Here is a 19116-nt window from a genome sequence, read left to right as displayed (position 1 = left end):
TCAACAAAATAGATATCACATGATGTCACTCACTTGACTAGACAAATCCAGGTTCTGACAAATCTCTGTGTAAGAACCATACAAAACCACCTACTTGATAGCTAAGTTTTGCTGCTGCATACAGCACATTTTTGGCCACAAATTCTAAATTGTGCTGCGAGGAGATCAAGTGCCCCTTTCTGGTACTTCATCTGGTCCCTGGTAACTGAGTGAATCCAGCAGGTTCTATTTTTTGGAAGGGATGGGGTGGGCAGCTGCAGTCTTGCTGTGGCCTCGAGTCAGACTAGAGTTTTTTTTATTGCAGTTGGACCCATCCCCCATTTAGTCGCCTGCAGGAACAGAGACACAACATTTGGCGGGGGTCTGACCTGATTTTTCCAGTACACCTGCTAGGATCCAGATTGTTTTGCCCCTGTTGGGGCCCCTGGTCTTGCCCTGTTTGGGTTTTAGGATCTGGGGCTTCTTGGCCACAACCTGGTTGGATGCAGCTACAGGTTCTGGGCTTTTCACGCGCTCTTGACCCGGTTCTGGATTCGCTTGGTTCAGCGCGGACCCCTCTTTTCTGTCCTACGGGGCCAAGTGGGGGCTGAAAGACCTGCAGGACACAGGCAGCTTTTCCCTCGGCAGCTGGGGCCTGAGTGGCGCTACACGGAGCCCGTCTCCGAGTCCCCTGGCGGTGCCGTGCGGGCGGCTGGGCCGGGCTGGCCGGGGCACGTCACTGGGGGCGCGCTCTAGGCCCGGGATAAATGGCGGGGAGCAAAGGGGAAGCGCCGAGCTCGCTACGGGCAGCTGCAGGGAGGCGGGGGCGGCGCGAGCTGGGGCAGAGGGTTCCCGGGGCCGGGACTCGCGCGCACGCTGCCCGCAGGGTTGGCTAGTGCAGCGTCCCGCTCCCGCTGGGCTAGGGCGCGTCTCTCGCCTGCCAGAGGCGGGGCGCCGGAGCGGACTCGGCTGCGCCGGGGGGCTGCCGCCTGGCGCCCGAGCGGCCGGCAGAGGTAAGGGCTGCGCTCGGCCTGAAGGGGGGCGCCTCTCGGCCGAGCTCCCGCCGCCCCCGAGCCGCGACCCTGCGGTGCTGCCGCTCTTCCCGCGCACCGGCGGCGGGGACCTGCCGGGGGGTGGGGGTCTCCCCACTGCGCCTCCCCGGCTCCGGGCCTGGAACAAAGGGTGCGGAGCGCGCCGGGGCTGACTGGTTCAGAGCAGCAAGTCTCCCTTGATCCGTGTGTGGGAGCCGCCGTGCGCCGGAGACGCGGCAGGAGCAGGTTGGGGTTACCCCCTAGGAGCTCACGAGCCGGACTTTCTCCTTTCTGTATGTGCCCGTAGTGCAGGAGCCATGTGGGTCTGAGTGCACGTTGGTCCAGCAGCAGGATGTAGTGTGTCTGCCCTGTGGGAACACCAGCTATAGCGGGCAGCTCTGCAGCGTGCCTAAGGGTCCTTCCACAGCTGCTGCAGTGCTGGGGGATTGCTGTTAAGGTTAAGACACTTTGAAGTGGGAGGAGAAATCTCCTGGAGATAGATCACTGCAGCTTTCCATACTTCCAAAGTGCAGTAGCCGGTATCTGAAGAACATTCTTGATGGTAGACCTGCATCGTGAAACCTTTTCAAATTCTTTTTTTTTTCTTTTTGGCTCGTCAAGCGTACTAAACACATTGATTAGACGAGCAGGGTTTAATTATTTGAGTTTTAGTAAATCTGGAGATTTAAAATGCTTTTAAATCGCTGAAACAAAAGCTGTTGATCAATGTCAGATTTGATACTTCTGATTTTTAAAACATATTTCATATTGTTTTGGGGGGGTTGTTTTCATTTTCAGATCCACTACAAGCCCTTTTAGCTTGAAAACAGCTATGTTTATATACTGCAACATTATAAGAGGATCTACTTCGTCATGTAATTTAGATTAAAGGAGACATCAGATGATGGCAGTTTGTGGAAAATATTATGTTTATTTATGCAGACACTTTAGTGTGCTTTACACAGCTACCTGAATGATTTTTAGTTCATGAAGGCGAAGCCACAGTGTAAAGCATGGATGGCTGTGTTCTCTGGCATCTTGGTTTGTCTCCCTAAAAACCACACTGGCACACTTCCCTCCCAACTACAGTTTGACTTTTGTTATTTAGTAGGTTAATTCAGGCCAACAGTTTAACCTCAGAATCGCTTTACTCTCTTATGCCTTTGCAGCCAGCAGACCTGGAAGAAAGATTTTTATCTTGGAATTAACCCAGTGGAGTTTTGAGGTCATTCATGATGATGTGCGTAGCACAGGAATGGCTCAGAGTAACTGCCTTGCTATTCATAGCTCAAACAGCTTCTTCAATGGTTCTTCCCAATGATACACTATTAGAAGAACTTTTGGAAAAGTACATGGATGAGGATGGTGAGTGGTGGATCGCCAAACAAAGAGGGAAAAGGGCTATCACAGACAGTGATATGCAAAGTATCTTGGATCTCCATAATAAATTACGGAGCCAGGTGTATCCACCAGCTTCCAATATGGAATTCATGGTAAGGAAAAAATTGATAGTGGTGTTCAGACAGAAATGTTAATGCAATAGTTACTGTCATTATGTAAAGCAGCATGCTTTCAGTCATTATTTCCTGATGTTTGTCTGTTGACATTGCTATAAAAGGATGGAATGGAACATATGTTTTTGTTTGTGGATGCAACAATTTATTTTAGCAACATCCAAGAGTTCTTCCTATTTCCAATAGTCTTCTTTAAGTTGTTTATGAGAACCTGCTAAAGTAACGTTCAGAACAATGAAACAAGTTTTCAGGAGCTAAAAGATAAGGAGGATGCTAAACTGGAAGCTCTGAGCTGCAGAATAGCTCAGGTTCCCCCTACCTGCAAACTGATATATTTCTATGTTTAATACATTGGTATTATGAAAATTTATTCTTCTCATTTTTTCCCTTGATGTGTATTTGGTATTTGTGAACCTAAGCGCTCTCTCTTTTCTCAATGCTGTTTTTTATATAATAAGTTTCATTATTACTAGGGCTCTACCAAATTCAGTGTCAATTTTAGTCAATTCCGAAGTCGTAGGATTTTTAAAATAGTCCATTTCACAGCTGTAGATGTTTATATCTGAAATTTCACCATGTTGTACCCGTGGGGGTCCCAAGCCAAAAGGATGCTATGGAGGGAGGGCTCACAAGGCTATCATAAAGGAAATTGTGGAATTTCCACTCATTTCTACACTGCTAATGGTAGGGATGCTGACATCAGAGCTAGGCAGCTGGAGAGCAGTGGCTGCTGGCTGAGTGTGCAGCTCTAAAGCCAGCATCAGCCCCAGCAGCAGGACAGAAGTGAGAGTTGCAGAATATTGGAAGCTGTCTACCATCTGTTCCAGTTTTCCTGGAAGGTTCCCACCCAGTTTGGAGACTGACAGCTGAGGCTCTAATCTTTCACCTGGTTTGGGGCTGACAGACACTCATTTCTGTGCTGCCTGCAGAACTGGGCTCCTAGCCAGCAGCCATAGAGCCTCCTGCAACCAAGGGAGGTTCCCACAGGTGAGTCTGACTGGGCTCCACAAATAGGAGGAGGAAATCCCATGTCTCCTCAGCACTGGCTGGGATTAACAGTTGGAATCTCCTGCATGATAGGAAAGTTGGAGGTCAGGGAGGCACTTCAAGCCCTGCCCCTTCCCTACAATAGCCAAATTTCAGTGTCCATGACACACATTTTTATGACCTTATTAGTATACACTAAGAATATTCAAAATCTGTCCTTGGAGTGCCTCAAAGGGCCAGTGATCTGACAAGAATGGAGCAATTGTTTTATCTCTCTTACATGTGCAGAAAACTTCAAACTTTTGTCACAATGTTCGTGTGTTTAATTTGTTTGATTATACCTATAACGAGGCTGCATTATTTTAGGAGAACTGTTTGTACCTCTCTTACTAAGGTTGTCCAAGAGTTGCCATCATAAGGTCTTGTTTTCAGTTGCTTATAATTAAGCTAAACCTGATCTCTTGACGCTGAAATTTTCCATGCCAGGCATCCATCACAAGCTGATTTTTCTTTTTTTTTTTTTTCAATTTCAGCCACACAGTTCAGTCATACCAAAAATGAGGCTAGGAAAATTATATTTTGTCCTTGCTAAAAATTCTGTTGGCCATTGAAAAGCATGTTTTGGATCAGGAAATTCAAAGTTTTTTGAGCAGGCAGTCTTCACGTCAGCACAGTGCTTTTGTTATTGCTATAAAATCCACTTGAATTTAAGACAAATTGTAAGTCTTTGAAAAATCTCAGTTTGTATAATCTCAGTAGATACTTCTTGGATTTTAGCTGCTGAAGTTCCTGATTATTCCATTTGTGCAGAATGTTCTCCAGCATGGACCTGAGCACAATTTTCTCTGCAATTACAGCTCTAGGCTGCTGTGGGCCTGGTTTGGGCATCTGAATTGAAAGCAGGAAGCCAATATCTTCTGTATTCTCAGTGTTCCTCAAGCTGTCTCTGGCATGGAGCAGGAAGCTGCCTTATTTGAATGAAGAGGGAACAGTAGGTGGATTTGTGCGGGGTGGGTGAGGTAGATTTGGCCAAGGAGCCAGGTGAAGATTGAGACTTGGACTAGAGTCTTGTGAGTGATGGGGCGGTAGGAGGAACTGGGCCTGTCTTGACAAGAAAACTTTGAGTTAATGGTGGACTGACTACTGGGCAAAGAGATTGGAAGTTGAACAGGGAAAGAGGTGCTGGAAGAGACTGGATGAAGAATCTAGGTGGGAGACTAGAACTGGTTAAATAAACAGACTGGGGCAATAAAGTGGGGGGATAGATGTAGAGGGACGCTCACTGCATGAAGAGCCCATTGAAGGATTTTGGGACAGGGAGACATTGAAGTTAGGGAGTGTGGGTGGGAGGCAACCAAAGCCAGGATAGGGGCAAGGAGATTAGGTGAGGATTCAGGAAGGGGAGACCCGAAACTTACTCCATAAGGAGACTTGGGACAAAGAGCTGGGAGTGGGAGGTCACTAAGCTACTCAAGCAGACTAAGACTAGGAGTGGTGAGGGACAATGGGATTGGGGTAGATAGTCAAGGATGCTCTAACTGGGACAGGGTGGGCCAAGAGGCTTGTGTAGGGATGATAAGTTTTGAGGAATGGAGAATGGGTCTGGCACATGACACTTGTGATGGGGAAAATACAGGAATCTCTCAGGGTCATGCTGGGAAGGCAAAGGTGGAAGAGGTTACTCTGGGATGAAATGGACAGCAGTCTGTGCCCAGTAGAACACACTGCCCTCCTCCCTCCACCCCAGAACCAAAATGGAACCTGGATACCCTTTCATAGAAACATAGGTTTGGAAGAGACCTCAGGAGGTCATCAAGTCCAACCCCTGCTGAAGGCTGGACCCATCTAAGCTAAATCATCCCAGCCAGGGCTTGGTCAAGCTGGCACCTAAAGAACTCTAGGGAAGGAGATTCTACCACCTCCCTAGGTAAACCATTCCAGACCTTCACCGCTCTCGTAGTGAAATAGTTTTTACTATATGCAATCTAGCCCTCCCCCACTACAGCTCAAGACCATCTTTCCTTGTTCTATCTGTCACTACTGAGAACAGCCCCTGTGCATCCTCTCTCAACCCGTCTCCCCTTGCAGGTAGTTAAAGGCTGCTATAAAATCTACCCCTGCACACTCTTCTTTTCTGTAGACTAAGAAAGACCAAATCCCTCAGCCTGTCTGCATAAGTCCTGTGCTCCAGCCCCTTAGTCATTTTTCCGCCCTCCACTGGACTCAATCCACATGCTTTCTGCAGCAGAGGCATACTGTTGCACAAGGTCTCATATACAGCTTGTCATCCATTGTAATCTCTAGGCCCTTTTCTGCAGAACAGCTGCTCAGCCAGTTGATCCCCAATCTGTAGCAGTGCTCGGGACTGCTCTGTCCTAAGAGCAGGATTCTGCACTTGTTGTCACTGAACCTCATCAGATTACCTTTGGTCCATTCCTCCAATTTGTCTAGGTCTCCCTGGGCCCTATTCCCCACCTGCCAGCATATCAGTGTTTTCCCTTAGTCCGCCTAGTTTAGTGTCACATTTGTTGTCAGCAAATACCTGTGAAACCACCCTGGCAAAGCCTCTTATCTAGGCTGGCCCACATAGAGGGCTGGTAATTCCTGCTGCTATCAGCTATTCTTTTGGCTCATATGCTAGATATGTGATAGTGGACCCAAAGATACAACCCTTCTGATGATGCATGATGGTGCCAATATGAAGCTGCATAGTGAGATTTCTGACTTTTAAGGTTTTTTTTTTGTTTTTTTTTTTTTTTTTTTTTCCCCACAGCCTAAGAAATTACAAACAAAAAATTATGCTAAACCTATTTGGTTTTAAGAAGGGGCTTTTGAAATCAAAGGGTTGTTTCGAAAGGCCCCCGGCTACATGGGCGGTGTGCGTTCTGAAAGTGGTATTTTTGAATTGTGTGTGGCCACCATTATGCTAATGAGGTGCTTCATATTCATGCTATCATCTCATTAGCATCTTCCGAAATCCCTCGTTAACGTGCCCCTTCTGAAAGGGTGGGGTAGTGTGTCCACAGCTAATGTGTATTAGTTAGGTTACATCTTCTCTCAAGCCACTCTCTTGAACTGTAAGACAATTTTTGACCCTATCCTCAAATAGTAATTCACATAAACTCCAGTCCAGAGGTCAGCAACCTTTCTGAGGTGGAGAGCCAAAATTTGACCTTTTGACCTCTGTATGGTCCAAGTGCCCGTGATACTTCTTAAAGTCACTAAAAGTCCTACTTACAGCAGCTTCATTAATAAATAAATAAAGATGCGCAGAGCTTTACCATTTAGGTGGTGGTTGGTAGCATTAGCTGATCTTCTGTTAATCCACAGAAGGCATGGCTTGGGGCCTCCAGTAATTGCTCCTGTGTGCAGCATATACTAAACGAAGGCGTTTTCCAATGTTCCCTCTAATTTTTTTCCATCCATGTGTAGGATAAATTTTGTTATATGCACCAAGTCATGTGTGGAGGTGCACCACCAGTAAAAATACATGCTGCTCACAGTGGGCACTCTGCTAATCAGCTGTGTGTGGCATTTGGATTTTTCCTGGGTAGCTGACCAAGAGCTCAGCTTACAGCGAACATTGGTGTTTGCTAATCTGTTTTAAAAACATGAAGCTTTTAAAAACTGTGTGCCATTTCTAATCCTGTACCTTGAATATGATTTTTCTTCACACTCCAGTCTCTGCATTGCTTCCATGGATAGCTGATATACTCTACAGTGAGTGTGGTTGTATATGATTGTTGTTTTTTAAATATCTTGTTGAGGTTTATAGCGCTGGAGAACCTGAGGCAATATGCTGCTTTTGTCTATATGCTTCTTTTGACTGTTCAGTGATTCAGAAACCCAATCACAGACTTATAGCCTCAGCTGCCACGAACATTATCCTTTAAATAATTCATTAAATATCATTAAAAATAATTCATCAAATAAATGATGCAGATGTAAATCAGAAAGGCAGGATAGCCATATAAATATCTGTACAGTTTGGAGCAATTTTTTTCTTTTGTGCAGTTTTATGCAGTTTATAATTCTGAGATGTTTGACATTAGACCCCATCCCTCAAGTACCCTTCTGTTTTGCCCAGAATTGAAAATATAATTCTTATTAAATTAGAGATGTGCAAATAAAATGCCAATGTAACACTACGGCCGTGTCTACACGTGCACGCTACTTCGAAGTAGCGGTGCCAACTTCGAAATAGCGCCCGTCACGGCTACACATGTTGGGCGCTATTTTGAAGTTAACTTCGACGTTAGGCGGCGAGACGTCGAAGTCGCTAACCCCATGAGGGGATGGGAATAGCGCCCTACTTCGATGTTCAACGTCGAAGTAGGGCACGTGTAGACGATCCGCGTCCCGCAAAATCGAAATAGCAGGGTCCTCCATGGCAGCCATCAGCTGTGGGGTTGAGAGACGCTCTCTCTCCAGCCCTTGCGGGGCTCTATGGTCACCGTGTGCAGCAGCCCGTAGGCCAGGGCTTCTGGCTGCTGCTGCTGCAGCTGGGGATCCATGCTGCATGCACAGGGTCTGCAACCAGTTGTCAGCTCTGTGTATCTTGTGCTGTTTAGTGCAAGTGTATCTGGGAGGGGCCCTTTAAGGGAGCGACTTGCTGTTGAGTCCGCCCTGTGACCCTGTCTGCAGCTGTGCCTGGCACCCTTATTTCCATGTGTGCTACTTTGGCGTGTAGACGTTCCCTCGCAGCGCCTATTTCGATGTGGTGCTGCGCAACGTCGATGTTGAACATCGACGTTGCCAGCCCTGGAGGACGTGTAGAGGTTATTCATCGAAATAGCCTATTTTGATGTCGCCACATCGAAATAGGCTACTTCGATGTAGGGTTCACGTGTAGACGTAGCCTACAACTGCAAACCATTTTACTTGTTACAGGTCATTAGAATATAAGGTGCTGCAGGTCCTTGCTGTGCTTTGCAAAGTGAATTGATTATAAGCTATTGCTGATGCAGAGTCATTCTCTGCCCCACTCCCCATGCAGATTAAGTGCCCAGACCATCACCTGATGAATTCAGATGTGGACATGCAAACTGAAATCTTTCTCGAGTACCTGTGTTGTTTCCTACTTTTTAAAAGGGGCAGCATTACATGGAAAATAGAAGGAACTCTTTCATCAAACTCTTTACTCCTGTATTCCTAATAGGATTGCCAAGTCTGCATTTTTCCTGGGAAGTGTCTCCCCTTGGTGCCTAGGTGTAGGGGTGGTCAGGGTTTTCCCCATGCTATCCCCACCTGAGTATTGGCTCCACAACACCCATTGGTCCAGAGCCCATAACCATTATCCTCTCCTGTGCCCCATCCCCATCCCAGCTCTGAGCCTGCTCCTGCACCCAACTCTCTTCTGGAGCCTGCTCCTCACACCCCCTAACACACCCTAAATCCTACCCCAACTCTGAGCCTTCTACCACACTTGGAACCCCTTGGCCATAGTCCAATTTTCAATTTTTGGTAGTTTGCTGTTCAGTGAGATTACATATATTTGCCGTAACTGCTTCAGGTAGGTCTTTCTTTCTGTAACTCCAGAGGCACTGAGACGACCTACTAAGGAGAAGGAAGTCTCTGCTCTATTGCCTCAACTCAGAGCCAGTGGAGTTCATGTGGTAGCTTTCACAAACAGGAAGAACTAGAAGAACTAGTAGAAGAAATAGAAGTGGGAGGAAACTTCGGCTGCAGTGACTGAGATCGTAGATTTCAGGATCCGGACAAAAGGAAGAAAAGTGAGCAGTAACATACAGACCCTTGATTTCAGGAGAGCAGACTTTGACTCCCTGAGAGAATGGATGAACAGGATCCCTTGGGAAACAAAGATGAAGGGGAAAAAAGTTGAAGAAAACTGATGGTATTTTAAAGGAGTCTTACTGAAGGCACAGGAACAAACCATCCCGCTGCATAGTTAGAAATGTAAACATGGTAGGCGACCAGCTTGGCTTAACGGGGAAGTCCTTTGTCAGTGTAAATTAAAAAAGGATACATACAAGAAATGGAAATGGGGACAGTTGACTAAGGAGGAGCATAAACGTATGGCTGGAGGATGCCGGGCAGTAATCGGGAAAGCAAAAACACAATTGGAACTGCAGCTGGCAAGGGATGTGAAGAGTAACAGGAGGGGTTTCCACAGGCCTGTGAACAATAAACAGGTTATCAGAGAAGGTGTGGGGCCATTACTGGATGAGGGAGGTAACCTAGTGACAGGTGATGTAGGAAAAACTGAAGTACTCAATGCTTTTTTTTTTTTTTTTTTTTTTTTTTTTTTTTTTTGTCTCAGTCTTCATGGACAAAGTCAACTTCCACATGATGGTCCTAGACAATGAAGTATGGGAAGGTGGAGGGCAGCCATCTGTAGGGAAGGAACAATTTCTGAGCTATCTAGAAAAACTAGATGTTCAGAGGTCCATGGGTCTGGATTTAATGCACCCTAGGGTACTAAGGGAATTGGCAGAGGTCATTGCTGAAGCTTTGGCCATTATCCTTGAAGACTCTTGGCGATCAGGAGACATCCTGGATGACTGGAAAAAGGCAAATGTAGTGCCCATCTTTAAAAAAAGGAAAGAAGGACAATCCAGGGAACTATAGACTGGTCAGCCTTACCTCAACCCCTGGGAAAATAGTGGAGGGAATCCTCAAGGAATCCATTTTGGAGCACTTGGAAGAGGGTAAAGTGATCAAAAGTTGCCAGTATGGATTCACCAGGGGGCAAGTCCTGCCTGACCAATCTGATGAGCTTTTATGACGAGGTAACAAGCTCTGTGGACATGGCGAAGTCAGTGGATGTGATATACCTTGACTTCAGCAAGGCTTTTGACACGGTCTCCCACAACATTCTTGTCCATAAGTTAAGGAAGTATGGATTGGATCTTTGGACTATAAGATGGATAGAAAACTGGCTTGATGGTCGGGCCCAACGGGTAGTGGTCAATGGCTCAATATCTGGATGGCAATCAGTTTCAAGCGGAGTGCCACAAGGCTTTGTTCGGGGGGCCAGAGTTGTTCAACATTTTTATTAACGACCTGGATGAAGGACTGGATTGCACCCTCAGCAAGTTTGCGGATGACACAAAACTCGGGGGAGAGGTAGATATGTTGGAGGGTAGAGAGAGAATCCAGAGAGACCTGGATAAATTGGAGGACTGGGCCAAAAGAAATCTGATGCAGCTCAACAAGGAGAAGTGTAGAGTCCCGCACCCGGGGCGGAAGAATCCCAAACATTGTTACAGGCTAGGGAGCTGACTGGTTCAAGAGCAGTACAATGGAAAGGGACCTAGGGGTTATGGTGGATGAAAGGCTGGATATGAGTAAACAGTGTGCCCTTGTAGCCAAGAAGGCTAACGGTGTGCTAGGGTGCATTAGGCGGAGCATTTTGAGCAGATCTAGAGAAGTAGTTATTCCCCTCTATTTGGCACTGGTGAGGCCACAACTGGAATATTGTGTCCAGTTTTGGGCCCCCCAGTATAAAAAGGATGTGGATTTGCTGGAGCAGGTTCAGAGGAGGGCAACAAAAATGATTAAGGGGCTGGAGCACAAGAGCTATGAGGATAGGCTTAGGGATTTGGGCTTGTTTAGTTTACAGAAGAGAAGACTTAGGGGTGATTTAATAGCAGCCTTCAACTTCCTGAAGGGGAGCTCTAAGGAGGCGAGTGAGAAACTGTTCTCAATGGTGTCAGATGTAAGAACAAGGAGTAATGGTCTGAAGTTGAAGAGGGAGAGTGTTGGTTAGATATTAGGAAAAACTACTTCACCAACAGGTTGGTGAGGCATTGGAATGCATTGCCTAGAGAGGTGGTGGATTCTCCGTCCCTTGAGGTTTTTAAGTCCTGGCTGGACAAGGTCCTAGCTGTGATGACTTAGTGGGGGTTGATGCTGCTTGAAGCAGGGGGCTGGACTAGATGGCCTCCTGAGGTCCCTTCCAGCCCTGTGATTCTGGTAGCACACAGGCTTTAGCCTCTAAGGTCAGAGGTTCATTTCTCCCTGCTGGCAACCCAACTGCATTGGCCTTATGTTTCCTTTCAGATTTTCCTGTGATCTGATTCTGTGTAGAAATTACTCTAAATCTGTAATGATTTTTTTAGATTGTTTTATTTCACAAACTTGAGGAAGGAGACAAAAAGCAATGACAGTTTTTTTTTTTTTAATCCCAGACCCAGTTTTATTCTCAAATGTAATCACATGACAATGGCAAGTATACGTGTGTATGTGAAGGCAGCATTTGATCCCTATTTGTTTGTCCTAGAAAAGGAAAAGGGAAATAATTTAGCATGTACAAAACTATACTATTTTCTGCCCAGACAGACAATAAAATAAGTATGCACAATTGTTATTATTTGTATTGTGGTTATGTGCATTTGTTCCTCTGTGGCTCATGTCACTCTAGCATCTCTTCATAATTCTAAGTGATTATGCTGACACAATGCTGTCCCTTTTAAGACTGGTTGACTCAGGGCTTTCATGGAGTCTCACTACATTGTCTCATAATTACTGCATGAGGACTGGCCCCTTAGACAAAGAAGAGTCAAAGATGGCCATTTTATATATTGTGGTGTGTGAAAGTCCCACATTCAGGGCTAAATGCTTGTTCAAGGTGTTTTTTTTTTTTTTTTCTGTGTTTACTTAATCCTTACTCAGGCAAATTCTTCATGAAGTTAAGAATATAGCATAATATAAAACTTCAGATGGCAGTGACCCATTGCTACACAAAGCCATTCTATAGATGTGAGGTTCTTTAGGGCCATAGTATCTATATAAGTCTGGATAAAGTAACTCTATCCTCACTACCCTTTCCTGTGAGCCTCATCTGCAGTGACCCATTTATCAGCTCTGTTTGACAGCACACTCAGGGTACAGAGTCAGTATGTGTGGTGGAGCGAGTCTCTGCACCCCTGTGTATAGTGAAGTACTAAAAAGGGGCTTAGGAAGTACACAGGGACTCTCACTGGCCCTCCACGCTTTGAACTCCATGCTGTAGATCTATGCCCATATTTAAGTTCCTAGGTCTCTCTGAAACATCTCTGGCACGTCTCTGTTTTGTTTGTCTTCTTGTCAGCTTTTCCAGAGCGTCACAGGGACACTTGAAAAAACACAGTTCCTATTCCTTTAGACCTGAGAACAGTCGTCTGTGGAATCCTTTAAGTTTTTGGAGAGCACTTAAAACAAACCCCAGCTCCCTTTTCATTGTGAACTTGTCTGTTTCCTTTCTGGCTTTCCACTTTCCTGCTTCACTTCAAAGCCTGGTGGAAGTGCTTCAGCTTCTTTGCCCTGGTGCTGAGAGGCCACTGCCACTGCATCAAAGAATACTGTGACGTTGACTTATCCTTTTATTCTATCTGGCATTTTTCAGCAAAGGATTCTGCAGCTTGAAAGTGGCCAAGTGAACAAGTGGGTAAGTCCTTGTTATGACTTTGATGCAATGCCAGTAGCAACTAAATGGCTCCAGGCACAGATGCTGGAAGTGAGAAAGCAGCAGATAGCTTACTGTTTTAAAGAGCTTTACCAAAACAGAAATCAAAATTACAAAAGTAAGAGGTTTGTTATTCATCTGTCATTTATATTTTGCTGTCATTTTGCTGTTAGTTAGCAAAATTATTAGTTTGCAATAGCAGAACATAGAGCCCAAGGCATGAAATCTATAGTGAGGACAGAAAGAATTGTTTATTTACAGAGGTTAACATGGAGAAGATATGTTAGAGTTATTTGACTGGGAATCTGATTTAATTTAAGGTTGTTTATTAAGTGTTGATTGATAGCAGTCATGGTAACCCCCCTCCCCCAAATACTATGAATTAATTTGGTCTGTCATCAATCCTCAATTTTACATGAAATGAAGTAGTTTGTGAGCCCAGGAAAAACGACTCTAAGCAAAAGCAGCTTTAATTTGTAATGAGAGCATGAAAACAGTGTCATTTCTTGGCATAAAATCAATTTACTTCAGTCACGAAATCCAACATTTTGACTCAATTTACCAGAAATACAAGTATTCAGTAAATAGCTAACCACACCTGTCCTGATGGCTCTCAGAATCAAAATGCCAAGGAATTCTGGCTTGGAGAGAGTTGCTCAGCCCCCGTTTTTTCTGAAACATATTTAAGAAGATCTCTTTTGGGCTGCTAAATCATGTGTAATCACTTTGTCACCCTTTCCAATATTCCATTTCTGCTGTATTAAAATGAGATTTGCAGGAGCCACCAATAAAAAGCTAATATTCCTCAGAGCACAGTATCTGAGAGACTGCAATTACTTCCTGCAACATCTCTGATACATTAAAAACTGGCTTGTAATGATGATAGGAGCTGATTAAGGGAATAATTAAGGCTCTGGTCTTCCACAGTATGATAGATACATAGAGCTGAATAAGTTGTAATGGAAATGGAGTAATTGACTGTTTGTCAATAGAAAGTGTTGGGAAATTAAGGTCCGTTATTACAGTTCTGTTGCCACTCCATAACATTTGCTTTTGGAACGTACAGTTCGTAAGATGATTTTAAAATATTGTTGGGTTTTAAATTGATTTTGCTGTTTTAAAATGGCAACATTGATGTTGAAGCAGAGATGCCATTCCAGGTTACCTTAGAAATATGAATATTTCATCAGCATCCTAATATGTTTAGATTACATTGACAGTGAAAGGTGACCAGTCATTTGCGCTGTTCCTATTTTGTTTTTGACTCTTTGAACACCCAAACCACAAACACATGAAACTGTAATGCAGGGTTACCTCAGTAATTGATTCCTTTTACTTAGTGTCCAGGAACAGTATTTTTGGCTTAAGATCACTTTGCTGCATCCAGGGAAAAGCCACAGTTTTTCCGGCATTCTGCTCTTTTCCAAAAGAGTAGCTGAAGCCTCTAGGTCTCTGTAGCAATCTTTTTAAAAAGTTGTATAAACATCAGTCTATTATAACTGGAATATAACAGTGTTCTTGTCTGTTTTAGAACTGAAAACTTATAAGAAAAAAGACAATGTATTTGTTTTTCCTCAGCAAAGGAAAGTATAATGTCATCTGTTTCCTCTTTTTTACTAACCTAAATATGCTTAAGGATTAATAATGGCACTGGTAGTCTTTATGGTAGTATATTTGTTTTCATATTTGGAAGGAGCATTATGTAGTGGCTGGTGCAGAAATGGAGCATTTGATTCCAACTTCCATCATTGACTATCTGTTAGGTAGAGAAATAATTTGAAATAGGATAAGACTGCATGGGACCCCAACAAAGTCCTCTAGCCTGAGCTCACTGTGTACCAATATCTGTCACCTGGCAACTATTACCCAAGTAAACAAGGATATGAAACAATAGTATCTAAACTGAACAAGGAACTGTTTATTAAAGGGATAAGTTTACAGAGTATGGGGAGGAAGAAAAAAAGAAGTATCGAGAATCATCATAAACCCAAAAAACTATAATAGTCAGTTCCAAACAGGCAATAAACACATTATGGTAAACGTTTTGATATTAACCTCCTTCACAGTTCCTGGCGGGCGCCCAGGACCTTCTACCCTTAGGCTAATTGAAAGCCCTTAGGGAGGAACACTGGGGCAATCCCGTGATGGAGAGTTGTCACTAGATGGCAGTTGGATTCAAGGTGGACACTGGAGTGGCATCAGATGGCTCGGTGGAGCGGTGATGTTCTAATTGGCTTGATGCTCTTTTGGAATCAATGGAAAGAGAACCGCACCACTCTGCCGTTTGGATGGGCAGCAGCAGCCCCACAGATTGGTGTCTGCCTTTTTTTTCCCTTGTGGTGGGAGATCCTTACATAACGAAACCCCTTCGGAGCCCTTGAGGTAAACAAAAAGGCGGGAAAAATCTGCTGTCTCATTCCCAACACTGTGTGGCCTTAAGGAAGACAGTAAGTCCAAAGTTGTCACCTTTTGGGGCTAAATTCAGGATCTAGATCCATGTCTGTTTCAATAGGTGACCTAACTTTCAGACTTCTGAACAACGCTAGTTGCCAGTGACTTCTTTCAGGGGCCTAAGTGTGAATTTAGAAGTCTGACTTCAGTCACCCACATTGGAGAATTTGACCTTAAAAACTAATTGTGCCAGCGTACACATCTATGAAAAAAATATGTAATTACCTATATTAAAATTATATTGATAGTTAATCCTCTCAGGTGATTTCAGGTTATTGGATGGGATGTGCAATGAAATTCAATTTATTACTTTCACATGCTGTAATAAAGCAAGGCTCTGGGCACACTGCCTTTGTTACTACAGGCTGAACCCTCAGGAGTGCTGAACTAGAGAAGTTGCTGAACCATGGGAGGTCAGTATTGCCTAGTGCAGGGGTGAGCAAACTTTTTACATCAGGGCCCGTTTTTGGTCCTTGCAATTAGCAGCCAACCCAACCATCTCACTTGGAGGCCACAAGAGTGAGGGGGAACCAATGGAGGCCACAGGGTGGCCAATCACACTGCCCCTCTTAGGAAATTGTATGCCTCCCAAGGGGGTCACACCACCCACTTTGCACACCCCTGTTCTAGGTAGAGAGGAGAAGGCCAGCAGTCCCCCCTGCTCATCAGTCTGCCAGGGCCTCCTCTTCAAGCCCCTGTGCTGAATCATTGGAGGGTTAATGACCCTTTTGCTAATGAAAGTCAGTTTCACTCTTGCAGGTTACATAGAAAAGCTTGAGAAAGTGACCATCCGTTGATGAGGCCATCGAGTGTTTTTGTTACAGTGCCTGCTGGGGAGTTCTGGCCACGCTGCTTGGGGTACAAGGGGCCTGAAGCTAACAGCCAAGTCCGTAGTTCAGGGGCACAATGTAGTTGGTGGCAGAACAGAAGCCCAGTGATGATATACATACTGGCCCCTCCTATAGCCCAGTCAGTGCCCAGCATGAAAGAGCCAGGCTGCTGTCATAGCAAGCGGGACACTGGCACTGAGCAAGGGGGAAGTGGAGCCTGGAGCAGACAGGCGGGCCTGGGAGCAGAGTTTCCCTAGGTGTGGACTGCACAGCTGGGGACACGGACCCTTTCCGAGGCAGGGCCAGGGCAGAAAAGGGAAGATGAAACATCCCCTCTCAGCTCAGCTGCAACAGCTGAAAGGCATTGGGGAAGAAGGAGGTAGCAGCACTGACATGCTCCAGGCTTAACAGCCAGGGAGATATTAGAGAAGCTGCTGCTGCCAGTAATGCCTCCACCTACCCCTTTAAAGCAAGCAGGTGATACACGAAAGAGATGCAAGATATTTTCTGCCTCCATGATTGGTTAAGTGATCGTGCTGTGCTGCCCCCCCCCTTTAGAAAATGTCACGCCTCCCCAAGGGGACGCACCCTCCCACTTTGCACACCTCTGGTCTAGCAGCACAACCAACATTTACACTGCTCACTGAGCTCTTAGAAGACATTTAGGGGTAAATTACAGCTAAATAACAGCACAGAACACTGGGAGCCAGGACCGGTGGCTGTAAACAAACTTTATGGGACCACAGGAAACTTGGCCACATCCATGATAAGTGGACATCCAGCTAAGTAAAAATCATGATGGATGTTGCTGGATGAAAGAGTGCCAGACTACAGAGATTCAGCCTTAGTATTATATTCTGGTGCCAAGCTGCTGATTTTTTTTATTTGTTTTGGGTTATTTGATGATGGTATTTTCATCCAATATTTCATCCTTCCTTTTTCCATTCTCAATATAATGAGTTTCAAAGAATACAGAGGGAGCTATTACAACTTAAATACCTTACTGTACCATGGCATTTCTTTTACACTTTATTCCATATATTTAGAATGTATACTGTTGAATGGTATTTACATCATCCCATGGTAAATGTTTACTTTCAATAGTACTTACTGTACTTATTTCCATCTATACCAAGTTTAAATTTCAGCTCTTTTATTGCTATAGGATCCTAGAAATGTATGGCTGGAAGGACTTTGTGGTCATCATGTCTAACCCCCTGTCTTGAGGCAGGATTAAGTATTATTTAAGTCTTCCCTGACAATTCAAACTCTCATGCCACCTCTCTGACATGTTTGTCCAACCTGTTCTTGGAAACGTCCAGTGACAGGGATTCACTGACCTCCTTTTGGAAGCCTGTTCTAGTGCTAAACAGTTCTTACAATTAGAAAGTTTTTCCTAATAGCTAACTTAAAGCTCCCTAGCTGCAGATAAAGCCTATCTTTACTTGTTCTACCTTTAGAGGACATGAACACTGGTGAACACAGCTGTCCTGAGGGGAATGGGGGGCCTGGGACAACTTCCCTACCTCCACCACTGGCCCCATTCTTTCTCTGTCCCCCACCCAGCCTCTTACTTTATCCCCAAGCAATGTGGCCTGGAGGATTGTGGGGGCCTGGTGTAGTGGCAGCAGCAGGGGTAGCCCTCCCCCTACTCACTCACCACAGAGGAAGTGGAAGCTAGAGTGGCCCAGCAGCCTCCACTGCACTGCCTTCTCCCAGCCCCACTGTACCTTGCTTCTCCCTGGAAGAGGGAAGTGGCGTGCTCTGGGGCCAGAGTTCTCTACTTCCTGCCAACTCTGAGAAGCCACGTGCAGGGGCCAGGAGTGCAGTGGGGTGGAGCCAAACAGGCTGCTGGGCTGCTGCTGCTCCAGCCACCCTTGGAGTGAGCATGTGGCGGGGAGGTGAACCTTGCTGCAGCCAAGCACCAGGCTGAGTTATCCCCTCAGGTTCCTCTGGTCCATAGGATGGTTGGGACAGCTGCTGCAGGGCTCCCAATAACATGGTTTGGGATGGCCACCCTGATGCACCCTATACATGGGACCGATGTATTGATGACTATCGTCTTTGTAACAGCCCTTACTATAGGACTTACTACATCCTCCCCTCAAGTCTTCTGAAGACTAAACAGGCCCATTTTCATGTTATCTTTTCTTATAGGTCAGGTTTTTAAACCTTTGATTCATTTTGTTGCTCTCCTCTGTCCTTTCCCTATTTTGTCCACATCTTTTGTAAAGCCCAGAATTGAACACAGAAATCCAGCTGAGACCTCACCAGTTCTGAGTACAGTGGAACAATTATTTCTTGTGTTCGATACATGATAGTTCTGTTGATGCACCCCAGAACGACATTACCCCTTTTATGCAACTGTATGATGTTGACTCAGATTCAATTTGTGATATGCTCTAGCCCCCAGATCCCAGATCAGCTAGTAATGATGACACCATTATTCCTTGTTTAGTAGTTGATTTTTTTTTATCCCTAAAAATAGTTCTGTTTTTCATTTGTTTTCATTGAATTCCATCTGTAATTCCTTGAATCTCCTTTATTCCTATATTTAAAGATAACTATTGTGATTGCCTGTCTCAATTCCTCAGGGACTTCATCTTTCATAAAAATGTTTGCTAATGGTTAATAGTTTGCTTCTGCTAGTACTTAATTGCTGTAAGATTAATTTAATCAGGTCTTGCTGACTTTAATATATCTAACTTCTCTAAATATTCTTTAATGGCTTGCGTTCCTTTCCCCTGATTGTTATATTAACTGAACTGAATATATGATCAACATCAGTCTCTTTAGTGAACACTGAAACAAAATAATCATTAAATAGCTTTCAATACATCTCATTATTAAGCCCTTTTACCTCTTTCCTGTACATATGAATTTCTGTCTAGCTATGTAAAATGTTATTTCTGCGTTCT

The 19116-nt window shown here is 44.8% G+C and overlaps 1 protein-coding gene across 1 annotated transcript in view; it reads left to right on the top strand.

Moving 5' to 3' along the window:
- Window positions 1–814: 814 nt before the first annotated feature.
- The window catches only part of CRISPLD1 (cysteine rich secretory protein LCCL domain containing 1), a 58960-nt gene continuing 40658 nt past the window's right edge, over window positions 815–19116 (top strand). The window contains exons 1-2 of the mRNA XM_074985729.1: window positions 815–992; window positions 2180–2503. Coding sequence (XP_074841830.1) covers window positions 2243–2503 — 261 coding nt within the window. The 5' untranslated portion in view covers window positions 815–992; window positions 2180–2242. The remainder of the gene's footprint in view (window positions 993–2179; window positions 2504–19116) is intronic.

Source organism: Carettochelys insculpta, chromosome 2 (genome assembly GCF_033958435.1).
Source record: "Carettochelys insculpta isolate YL-2023 chromosome 2, ASM3395843v1, whole genome shotgun sequence".
NCBI classification, from domain to species: Eukaryota; Metazoa; Chordata; order Testudines; family Carettochelyidae; genus Carettochelys; species Carettochelys insculpta.
This window is presented reverse-complemented; position numbering and strand designations above follow the sequence as displayed.